A 12,804-nucleotide genomic window follows, 5' to 3' on the forward strand; every position below is an offset into this window, starting at 1 on the left:
TGCAGAGAATATTGGTGCTCCCGTGTAACTAGTATCATTATCAAATATAGGCCTCTCGACATGACTAGGAATTTAGGAGGGAGACTCACTAGCTACTGCCTCCGATTACTCCAACTCGCCCATGTTGGCCTGTAATAAGTATTATTACCACAACTCAAACTACAAGTATACCGAAAAACCTAACATACCCTTATGGAACTTTGCTAGTAATGCCAGGTGGCGGCACTATCCTGCCAGTTCTGTCCAAGAGCACTGTTCGCTTAGCGGAAGGATATAGAGAGTCCATGATTTTATAGTCCGAGGTCGAAGTCGACAATTATGGTCAATATAACGGGAGGCGACATGGAGTGCCGGTAAGTTCTGTTTTTTCTTATAGATGCGCCACTTATCCTTACATCTATATCTGCATGCGACTCCGCAGAGGTGCCACAAATAGAGAGTAAATTAACATCATGTCGCTCACTGGGCCAATCAGATCATGTAGGGGAAGCGTGAGTGATGAGCTGGATTTACGTCACTATACTCGGATAATCTAACAGTGTTTCTCCCGATCTCCATGGAGACTTCAGCTCTTCACAAACTGGAAATTACCACTAATAAGACAAAGGTAGCGTGATTTTTTAGCGACTACAATAGGGCCGTTATACAGTGCAAGTAATTCACGGAGTGATTAGAGAACTTCGTTTCTAGGATCTAAACCATAATTCCCAGCAACTCCGATAGTTATATATATCAACCTGTCTAAATATGTATCTATTCCCTCGCGAGATTCATGGCAGTACTGATATACACGAGATGATCAACTGCTTGAGGCGTAACTATTGCCCACTTGCCTGTCAGAGACATCCCCTTCCTTGCGGAACATACCAACATGGATTTGTGGAGGAACAGACATTGTCCAATTGAATTGGAAGCTTTGCTACGTAATTCGTTGAGATTTTGAATGGCCGGTCAGATACATATTCACCCCGCACATCCTTTTTGTGCGAGACATGCCCCATGATTGGCTGAATTTCCTTTTTCTCACTCAGATTCTCACCATATATTCAAGGTGAGTGGAAATGAAATATGCTCGGCTCGTTCCTTTAATTAACCAGGAGGTAACTATGATAAAGTTGCATTCCTGACTCTTCATTCCTAGCACAACATCAAGTTAGCGTGTGGCAAGGACATAAGGCCGAGTTCGAGCTTCATATGGTTAACACACCATTATACACTTGATGAAGGGTTTAACTAAAAGCGATCGACCCGCTCCATACTCTGATACTGTTTTCCGAATCTCTGCGCTTGTATATTACAAAAAGCACATCTAATGCTTGCGCGAGTGTGATCTTAGCGAGTCGCTCTAAGGCCGCTTGCGCCGATTGGTTTCTCGCACTAGAGAACCCCTATTGGCCGCTATCTCCCACTCACCGATCTCTCCTTCCATCGTTATCTGCCTACCACTCCCACTCCCACTGCCGGCAAGTTTGACCAGTTTACTGGGACGAGAAGTAGAATCAGCTTTAATGCGACGAATAGCCGAGCCATGAATGCGAGCATCCTCCGGAATATTACGCATTTCTCCTGCGGGCGACGGCCACCGGATCGGTTTCTAGTATCCATGGTCTCCGATTGCCAGCCTCTGAAGTGGTGCATATTCAGCTAGCCACCAACAAAGGGCTAGGCCCGTTAAATACCTTTCCCGTGGTGGAGACAGTCGTGAAACTCACCATGTGCACTTGCTTCGAGAAGCGCGGAGGTGAATCGGTTGTCCGGATCACTGCTGGCTTGTCCTTTGCTTTTCCCCTTCTGAGCGTCGCAGGTGCCAAGTAGTACCATATACTGAGTGGCGCTTGTTGTCGAAAAAAAAATTCTTCTATCTTGTTGGAAATCTTCTTTGTATCGTTGTAGCAATTGTACTGTTCCAGCTTTTCCGGATCAGATCGTAGGCCGGCGCGCTGTGCCTTCTGGATCATCCATACTAATGGTATATGGCTCAAGACCCAAGCTTCATTGTCGTCTAGCTTCCAACCTCCCCCGATGTCTGCGTGAGAGCCAGGAAATTATATCTCCGCAACGTCGAGTCAGAGGGGAAGCCCACAAGTACTAACCCAAAACCACCATGATGAGTCAAACGTTGTTAACTATACATGGAAAAGCCGCCCGGGGACATTCCGCTAAACCAAGTGAGTATGACCCATCCTATACCAAATATGTGACGGTAGGATATGACCGGACAGAGAGAAGTTAGTTATGATGTGCTACGACAGGGGTTAAGATGAGTGAGGAAAATGAGATGGGCATAAATCAAACTCCATCTGTGAATTTTAACGAAGATATTACCCGGCCCATATGCATGCTTCCACCCCGAAAACTATTGTGACGATACCCTCCGCTCACCTCTGCGGTGCGGCGACGCGCTCGCCACACATGGCACGCGCCAATAGAGCCCTTATCCGCCTCTCGGCGAGCTAGATATTACCAAGCAAAAGAGACCCTTAATTACTTGAAGGACAATTACCCCGACATCCACGCTGGTTAGCTGGAGAAAAAGTGCGACGGATATCCGGTCCCGTTACTCCATGATAGCAACTGCGTGGATATACAGTACTAATGGGGGTGGGTGGAGAGGGCTTCTCTTGCAAGAGCTATAAATTTCTTTAATGAGAATGCATGAAAGTCAGTGTCAGGTTTTGTACGGATAGATGTTGACGTAAGGGTCCGGTTCTCGTCAAAATTAAGTATATTTCCTTTTTGTCCAAGGACAAGACTCTCTGGGGCTGAATCTGCGCCACTGCCGTTTTCCGCAATGTTCGTTTGCGCTGATCAGGTTACTGTCTAGCAATTGGAAGTTTTGGCGGGAGCGAGACGGCTTAATGGTGATGCGGTGTCTGTAGGCGGTTGCTGTTCATACACTTGTCAACCGTATTGGACGGCTATTTCAAGAAAAAGACACTAGTGTCGTGAATTGTTAGTTTGCTATAAAGTGGATAATGTAATATACATTAGTATATGTAAACTGCTTACATCCCGACAAGAGGTTTTAAAAACCAAACAAATTGCAATCCTCATCGTAGCCCCAGTCCTTCAGCGCAGGAAGCGCCGCCTTCTGAATCATGGTAGGTGGCCCGCAGAGGAGCACCACATTTTTATTACTGGGTTCAAAGGCGTGGCTTTTGATGATATCCGCATTGATATGGCCACTGAGACCCTTCCAGTCATCGCTGGGATGTGAAAGCACGTGCACGATTTCAAACCTCCCCTCCGATTTCTTCGAGAACTCTTCGAATTTATCCTTCATCAGGATGTCGCCTTCGGACTTGTTCGCGTCAATAACCTTGACTTTTGTTTTGTCTTCTTTGTTTTCCAAGATCCGTGCGATGATCTGGTACCCTGGGGTCACGCCGGATCCGCCGAGGATCAGGGACACGTTCTCGAAGGAGTATTCCTTGTCATCGACCGCAAACGTACCGTGGCCCAGATACCGGATTGCGCCTGAAGGGCCCTTGACTTCGATTTCTTCGCCTTCGCGCAGACAGTCAAGGATGTTACCCATGGTACCACCCGGTTGGTCTTGATCAGGGAAATATGTTTTCACAACTAAATCAAAAGTACCGTCTTCTTCTTTCTCCAGAACTGGCCGGACTGGTGTGTACGGCCGCACAACAAGCCGGTCCTCGAAATGGAAACCCACCTGCACATGCTGACCTGTTTCCAGCCCGAGTTTCTTGGCTGGTGGTGGGAGACGGAAAGTGTACTGTTGTGTGTCGTCGGAGAGACGCTTCTTTTTGACCAGTTTTGCTTGCGTCCACCTAAGGAACTTATTATTTTTTGTCAGGAGATTCGGGAGGGGACATAGCTTACTTGTGTTTGTCCAGAGCTATTTGTGGGTTTTTCTCGCCTCCCTGTGCGTTTTTCTTCTCCTTTTGCTCCGCGTCCCGTTTCATGTGGTTCACGGCCTTTTCGGTTACCTTACCGAGGATGCATTCTATACCATCATTAGAACCCAAGAATCACCCTCGTTAAAGCCCAGGGAGGTAAAAGAGTTAATACTTACCCTTCAGCTTCTCCTGTGCATAATTATCATGAATACTCATAAATTCATTGGTCGTATCCATATGCACCGCGCCCGCATGCGTCATAATAGGACCCTTGCCACCAGGGTGCCAACTCAGCACACTAGTCGCATCGTACACGTTGCCATCAACAACAATCCAACAGTCATCTTCTGTATGATGCTTCTCAATTTCTTGGCGGGTGAATTGCTTTCCGGGGGCAGATGCTTTGCGCTTCACCTCTTCGATTGTTTCTTGGGTAGACTGCTTCATCCACCCCTTCATGCTGTTGGCGGCGTCGACGGGGTGTCGGAATAAAAGGTAGGCTTGTTCGTCATCGGGGCTTTCGCACACTTCAGGGTAGACTTTGTACCAGCTGTTGTTCATCATTCTGAGCGGAGAGGCCAGTCAGCAGGTAGACTGAATAATGTGGATTAAGGGAGTCGCTTGCCCTTCAATGTTCCAGATGGGTTCTGGAGGCTGCGTGTTTCTATGTTCGTCCGTGGCACGGACAATGATGCTTTCTGCACGAATGAGCTTGCTGATGTCCAAGTCGATGTGCCAGTGCAGCCAGGTCCAGAACTTTCGATCATGACGAATCGGGGTCTCGGGGAACTAAGGCCATGATTTCAGCAGTTGCTAACAAGGCACAGGCTGAATACTTCTGAGCAAGCATACTCACCTTCCGCACACAGTAAAACCAATCATTTCCCCCGTTTAGACTAATCTCCACACGCGAAACCTCATTTCCGTTGCCGCTGTAGGCGAATCCCTCGACTCTGTAAACCTTGCCCTTTTTCACATCGACCAGATTAATCTTTTCGCCTTGTGCCGGGCGCACGACGACCGAGTTCAGCATCTGTGTGTTGCAAAGCGTACTCGGATGATGATACATGGTCTGCGCAATCTCCGAATCGGGATCTGTCACGAAGCTGGGAAGCTGCCGGTTATCATAAATATGGTAATGACTTTCATTCTCATAGTCCGTTACCCAGACCTTCGTTAGCCACTTGATGGACCGTGCTCCTACCCAGCCGGGGAGCATCAGGCGCAATGGATAGCCGTGATCTGGGGGGATTGGATGATCATTCATTTCGTAGGCAAGCATCACGTCGTTCGTCGGGTCCATGACATATTCAAGAGGCACGCAGGTGGCATACTTGCCCTCGCTGAGCGTATCCGCACCTTCGTAGTTTACCCAAAAACGCTTATGGGAGGCTTTCTCCATTAGACTTTGGACGTCTGCTTCGAGTAAGACGTCCCGGAGTAAGACTCCCTTCCAGTAGGCACATCCGCTCGCAGCAGCGGTGAAATTAAATCCCTTTGTCTTGCGAATCATATTCAGTTCCTTCCTGCGGTTGCCGTCGCAGGCGAGAAAGATTGGAATGTTGATGCTGGGGAAGGTATCCTTCAACTCATCCATTCCAAAGGCTATTGTTTTACCAGCGGTTATCTCAACCTTGTGATTTTCCCAGAGGAGGTGCGGAACAGCACCGTGATTCCGAACATAGTGGATCGTTGATGGTGTGATGAGTCCGGCGTCAAACAGGGTAGTTAGTTCCACCTCCGCATTCAGCGGATGTTTCCCAGTAAGCCGAATTAATTTATCGCTGCGGGGAATCCAGCTGTCAGGCGAAAACTGGTCTGCCTCATCGATCTGTCGTGGAAGATCTTCGTCGGCGAGCGGAGAGCTGCCCTTGCCGTCATTCTTCCTCATCAGGCACATGTACTTTTGTTCATGTTGGAGACACTGCAGCAGTGCCTCCTCCTCTGTTGAGCGCTTTGGTTTCTTATTCTCCTCCTGTCCTTCATCTTTTTGGTCTTGGTCCTCCCCTTCGTCTTGCTGTTTATCCTGGCTTTTTTGATCATCTTGCTTGTCTTGGCTGTCGCCGCCACGGCCCTTTTTCTGCTTGCTCTTCATCTCTTCTTCCTTTATCTTGTTCTCCTCTTCCTCCTCCTCCTTCTTCTTTTTCTCCGCGTCCTCCTTTTTCTTCTGATTGATGGGCCATGGCTGTCCCTGTTTGATAAAATCTTCGGTCGTATGCAAAACATACCGCCAGAACTTGGGATGCACCCCAGGTTTCTGCAGATGAAAGTCCTACGACGTCCCAATTAGTCCAGATTCCACTTGCCCAACAATCGTTTTTCATCCAGTAGACCTCCCTCCGATTTGAGAACGAATTAAGGAGAACATACAATCTGCTTCTCCATAATATCCCTCACAGTGACCAATTCCCCCTTCTTAACCTTTTCGCGCAGTTCATTGAGCGTCTCCTCTGCGACTTCCTCAAGACCCTTTTGCCCTGTCTCGTCTCCACCGTGCGTGATCCCCATGAATCGCGCATCGCGACCGCGGGTTCCGACGCGGTGGCTGTGTGTCTGCGTCCAATCGGGCTCATGGAGGATCTCGAGCGCCGAGGCCCCTTGTTGGTTTTCCGGCGGCATGATGTTCGCAGATATTAGTTCAAACCAATACCGAATTTAAGATGGCGTGAATGATCGTGATATGATATTTGTCTAAGTAGTATTTAATGAAACATCGCTGGATGATTAGCCCTTATTTTTTTTTTCGCTGTGGGATGTGAGATGACCAGCATGCCTGCATTCTAGCCTGCACCCTGCGTCATCCAGATTGAGAGACACCGACCGAGCCGAGAAATTAGGGTAGGGCGGGGGCTGCCGGATTGTCCGGAGAAACGTGGAGTGCTCCTTGGATTTCCGCGGAGGCCCGGGTTCTCGTCGGAGCTGTGAGACATAGCTCTGGAGTTGTTATGTTATTACTTTAACAAAACCAGGCAGCTTGTTCCGTTTCCAGCGGGAGATGATGTCAGGTTACGTCATTAATGAGCTCACTACAGCCCTAACACGAGAAAAGCATTGCCCTTGTTGGGTACTATGTGGTAGGGTGGATCTCTAGACCCCAGCTGCTAGGCACGCCGTTCATACCCCTCAGGTTTTTACCTGATTTCCATCGTTTCTCGCTATTCCTGGCGAATTTCTTTCCTTGATCTCTGACCGCCAAAAACACCATTGGTAAGGATAGCCACCTAAAGTACCCGGCTACGTGATCGACAAACCAGGCCCTGATACACTCCCATGTGATATCCCAGACTCGGCTAATGAGCTGGGCATAGACTTGCAGCCAGCAAAGCTAGAGCAGGGTATACGCGATGCGCTAGTCAAGTTCTGTCGGACAGCACATTATATCGCTGCAGGTATTTCCATCAATCCATCATTCACTTCATTGCCGCGCCGTTGTCCAGTTACCCACCACCATGGCCGACAGCAATGATCCTTTTCCAAAACAATACCCTCCTCAGGCGAAAGTTAACACCCGAAGATGTGGAGAGTAGACTACTCGGTAGGTTCTCAACCAAGCTCACCGCAAGCAGCCAACTCCCTCCAGCCCCAGTTCCCCAAATCCCCACTAACCACCACAAAACATAAATAATCAAGGTTATTGGGGAACATGCCCCAGGCATGCTCGCCCCACTCTGTCTGTAGGTAAACTCCTAGTATACCTTTAGATAGTAAAATACTGGTAATGTTTTCTATATTCCCTAAAGTAGAGTGGCTAACGGCCAGGTCAGGTCAGGTTAATCAAAATTTTTATACCTGACCGCAGGTTAATGGTTAGGTATAAAAAATATATATTCCTATCTAGATTAATTAACAGTTAATCTACAGGTTAAATTTCTTAGTAATTAAATATATTAAAAAAGACAGTAAGCTTAAATAGAATATTTCTATCTAATTTCTATTTAACTTCTGCCTAATCCTGCCTGATTATACTTGATTATACCTGATTTTTACTTAATTTAGGTATAATAGTTAACTGCAGTTAACTGTTATATCTATAGTTAATCTGATTTTTATATCTTAATCTAACTACCAGGTTAAGGTCAGGTTAAGATTAAGATATAATAGTTAAATTAAGCTACTCTACTCTAAAATAAATTAATAGTATCTAAAGTTTATAATAATAAGATTTTTATTAGTTTTATCAAAAGTAAAAATTTTATTATTAATATTATTATACTCTAATCTAGTATTTATTATAGAGTAGCTTAACTTAACTATTATATTTTAATCTTAACCTGATCTTAATCTAGTAGTTAGATTAAGGTATAAAAATTAGATTAATTATAAATATAATAGTTAACCATAATTAATTATTATATCTGAATTAGACAGGAATTAAGTATAATTAGATATAATTAAATAAAATTAAACAGAAATTAGATAGAAATTAAATAAAAATATTTTATTTAAACTTATTATCTTCTTTAATAAATTTAGTTACTAAGAAATTTAATCTATAAATTAATTATTAGTTAATCTAAGTAGAAATATATATTTCTTATACCTGATTATTAATCTACAGTCAGGTATAAAAATTTTGATTAACCTGACCTGACCTGGCTGTTAGCCACTCTAATTTATTGCTTTAGAATGAATATAAAACAGAATATTAAAGATGAAGAGATATATTTATAATTTCAAGCTATAAAGAAACTCTAGACTTGTTATAAGATATTAATAAAGATTTTAAAATCCAGATTCATCAGAATAAAATGTTTTAAGCAGAATAATAATAAAGTAGATACTAGTATAAATCCTTTTTTTAATTAAAGGAATCATATAATAGAGATTGAAATTTATTAATATATGTAAGTATAAATATTATTAAAAATACACTTTTTATAAATAATTAGATTTTATATTATTGTAACATATTCATTATCCATAGTATTAAAATATAATTATTATAAATTATTTATAAAATATTTGTAAAGATCTGATTCTCTAAGTATTGTGATAAAATAGAGATACTGAGTTTATAAAATTATAAATGTTAATATGGGTTATATTAGAAATAAGGAGTATAATTCCACTAAAGTAGTAAATTAAATAGAAATTATAAAGAAATATATATTATACATATTACATTTAGTTTTTGAGAATTGTTATTTAACATAGGTTTCTTTACTAAATTTATCATACAAAACATAATAGACTTCATTATAAATTGTATTATAAACTAATAATTACTGAAATAATTAATTATCTAAATCTTAATATTATAAATGAAAGAGAATATAAGAATAAGATCATTACTAATAATAATATAAAATTTTATTCTAAGATCTATTTTAGAAATCAAAAATATTATACACAATTTACAATTTCAGAACTTTATTTAAAATATAATAATACCATGAATAATAATAATAATCATAATAACTTACATTATATTCTTAATCTATTTTAGAAAGAGGTGAATATTAGGGATAGTCTCTAATTTTAGATTTCAAATTTTTTTTAATTATAATTTGTTTAACTTCAATTCTATTATCTTCTATTTTATAAGTATTAGTACTATTAACCTTTATATATTTATAAAATTTTATTCATTTATTCTAGACTTTTTTTAAAAAAAATTATGATATTATTCTAGATGTCTAGGACTTTAAATTATTTATTTATATTTATATAGAATATCAAAGAAAACCAATATTAAAAATATCATAATAAATATAGTTTTTTATACTTTTAGAATATTTAAATAGATTTTCTACTTTTTATTATATTTAATGAATATACAAATATATCTAAGATAGAATAAGACTTAATAAATTCAACTATTTAAACTAAGTTTGATCATATAATATTAAAGTATAGAAATTATTGATCTTTAAAATGTTTTAATACTTCACTTTATATTTTTTTGTATTTTTTACAGATTTTTTTTCTTTAAAATTATTCTTATTCAGCTTATTATTGATTATGAGATTAGTTATAATATGAAAAATAAGTATATTTTTTAAATTAGGGTTTATAAATGTTCAATAATAGTATGATTCTTAATATAATAAAGATTTTATATAGAAAAAGAGATTTTTATATTATAATTTTACAATTTTTACTAATTATATATTATAGATGTAGTAATCAAGCAGGTCAGGTAAGTTTTAGATAATTATATAATAACTTATTTAAGCTTTAAGTTCCAGTTAACTAAAGCTTGATTTAGCTTAAAACTTCAGATTAAATAATTTAACTTACTTAATGAATTCTATGAAATTTTTAAAATAAATAAAACTTTTTAATTAAATTTAACTTTAATTAAAAATAGTTAATTTAATATTTTTTTATTTCTTTTAATATTTAATTTAATATTTATAAGTATCTTCTTAATTCGATATATACCTTTAATTTTAGTTTAACTTAAGTTAATAACTAACCTAATTAGAAAAGTAAAAAAATTTAAAGAATGTCATTAAATATATATTTCTATACTAAGTTTTATTCTTTAATTAATTTTTTATTATATTAATAATTAATAAATTTATTATAAAGAAATATTTATTTTAACTTAATATATTATATAGATTTAATATATATATTTAATATTCTATATAATACCTGTATAATATCATAATAAAATAAAAATATAATTAATTTATTAAACTAAAACTACTTAGCTAAGTAAATTAAAAATTAACTAAAACTTATTTACTAAATAATTAAGTAGAACTTGACTTATTTAATAAGCAAGCTGAGCTGGGTAAGCCTTAAGTCATTAAGCTAGTTCTGCCATATCTAATATAATATATTCTAAGTTTTGAACACAAAGCTCCTGATTTTATTTATTAAATAAGTATTTTTTTTTAAATATTATACTATTATCCATTGAATAAGCTCTAGTTATAAATTATAATATATAATATCAACATCTATTAATTTATTAAATTATATTGAGATGAATGTGTCATGCAGTAAGGGTAAGAAGATTGATTCTTCCTAAGTTTGCCCGAAGGCGAGCGGGCTGATAAGGCAGTAATACAGTAGACTATAGATACTAAGAGTATAAATACATACAGACAGCAGCCACGAGGCGGCATACAGGAACACTTGCCGAAGGCAGCCACATATATAAATCCATAAAAATCTTATACTTTAACTAGCTTTAACCTAACTCAAGATAAAGATTAAGTAAATATATTTTTAAAGCTAGTAAGAAATGATTATCATTAGATAGATATTTTATATTACTTATAGTATAGTATAGAGCTCTATAGAGCTAATATTTTGAAAAATATATTTACATTATTTTAACAGAAGATTAACATGCTAGTTATATAGATATTTTTTATATATATTTACAAATAATATCTTTGAAATCTATATTATATGAAAATCTACTATGTAACTTCAATATATACTGGATTAAATGAATTTATACTAGATAATTTTTTTTGATTGATTATAATACTATTGTCAGCCTTCCTAGGTCTCAGGTTGAAACCGCTCTTGTTATGCTCTAGGTATATATATTCTCTGCATTTCGGACTCGCCCACAGTGGCTGTCAATGTTTGGCTTGTTCACCTTGCCGGAATCTACGCTGAAGTACTCTTTGGAACCAGGTCCTAGTAATAGTATATTGAGTTGTAAATAACCCTAAATCTCGCAAAGAAAAGAACTGCACAATCCCGCAAGTTTCATTCGGTCATCTGCGCGATCCATCCATCAACTACGCTCTCCCACTCCTCCATCTGCTTCACCATTACTGCTCCCGGAGCATAAGCCTCACCCACTCGCCCGCAGATCTGTTGGTACAATTTCATCTGTTTGAGCAGAGATTCCATGCTACTCTTGACAATCTCGCTGATCGTTGTAAGCTCTTTCCAAGCCATGAGCCGCTGCTTCTTCCATTTCCCAAACGGCTTAAACACCTTTCTGAACAGTCTCTGCAAAACGTCCTCCATCGCCTCGTTATACTGCACCACATACTGCGGATGGACCCCCTGTACCACCTGCATCATGTGGTCACCAATCTCCACCTCCTTAACAAGCTCGTCTTTTGCTGCCAAGCCCGAAGAACAGAGCTCGTCAGCTTTCTTGTTCATAACGACCCCCCAGGTCTCATTCCCTGCTCTGCTGCAACATTGACATGAGACTAACACCTGCGGTCGGATATGTCGCAAGCACGTCAGTGTTAGGCGGAATGAGTCCTGCACCAGTTCCACATGCGCGCCTTGTAGTCTCTTGATCTTCAGAAGCTTGTCGGTCACCATCGGAAACGTATCCAACACGATCACATCGTCGAGCTCAAGTTCCATGTCTTGAAGGGTCTTCTGCGTCCATTGCAATGTCGGTGAATTCTCAACCATTTTCTCGAATGACAAGTCGTCAAACCGAGTCGGATTCAGAAGCAGGATTGCCGGGAAACCTAGCCATCCAGAAAGAAGCCTTTTCCAGTTCTGGAAACTCTCTTCGGAGATCCCATACTTCCTTTGGAACTCCCGTCCCTCCTGGTAGGGCCGCGTTGACTCGTCAATCTCCAGACGCCGAGTGCCCTGAAGTTCTGCTAGATATGGAATAATCGTCTCTCGTGTTAGGTTGTCAACTCTCCGCTGCTCGAGGTATGGTGTGAAATGGTTGAATCCGCCTTTCTCTCTCTGACCTTCTCCGAGTTGGAGGGCTGAGAGAGACTTGTCTAGAGCAAGAATCGTGCTATCTTCGGTAGGTGCTGCGTGCGGCATTGTGAGTAGAAATTCTTGAAGGGCTTGAGTCTTTCTCCATGCAATCAACCTCCCGCACTGACTCCTTTATAGCCTTGAGCGATATTTTCTACCTGTCTGAATGCAGCTAGGGTTACATCTTCTACAGCAATCGATTCTTTTCATAATATGATCAATTAAAATAATTCTGTCTGCAAGTAGATATTTGAATACGGTTGAAATGGAGAGGCACTACACAATT

The 12,804-nt window shown here is 39.7% G+C and overlaps 2 protein-coding genes across 2 annotated transcripts; both read right to left on the bottom strand.

Annotated features, from left to right (window-relative positions):
* Positions 1-3,025: 3,025 nt before the first annotated feature.
* BO97DRAFT_462273 (putative nitrate reductase) lies at positions 3,026-6,500 on the bottom strand (the record flags this gene model as incomplete). The annotated part of the gene is made up of 6 exons (XM_025699411.1): positions 6,234-6,500; positions 4,720-6,135; positions 4,459-4,652; positions 4,040-4,428; positions 3,847-3,970; positions 3,026-3,794 (listed from the first exon to the last, which is right to left on the bottom strand). Exons 1-6 carry the CDS (start codon positions 6,480-6,482, stop codon positions 3,026-3,028), a joined length of 3,141 nt encoding a protein of 1,046 aa, XP_025547108.1. The 5' UTR covers positions 6,483-6,500.
* Positions 6,501-11,561: 5,061 nt separating this feature from the next.
* BO97DRAFT_332040 (uncharacterized protein) lies at positions 11,562-12,503 on the bottom strand (the record flags this gene model as incomplete). Its single annotated transcript, XM_025691350.1, has 1 exon — positions 11,562-12,503. A coding segment is annotated over one exon (942 nt), but the record flags the coding sequence as incomplete, so codon positions are not given.
* Positions 12,504-12,804: the final 301 nt, after the last annotated feature.

This window comes from Aspergillus homomorphus (assembly GCF_003184865.1).
Source record: "Aspergillus homomorphus CBS 101889 unplaced genomic scaffold BO97scaffold_56, whole genome shotgun sequence".
NCBI lineage: Eukaryota > Fungi > Ascomycota > Eurotiomycetes > Eurotiales > Aspergillaceae > Aspergillus > Aspergillus homomorphus.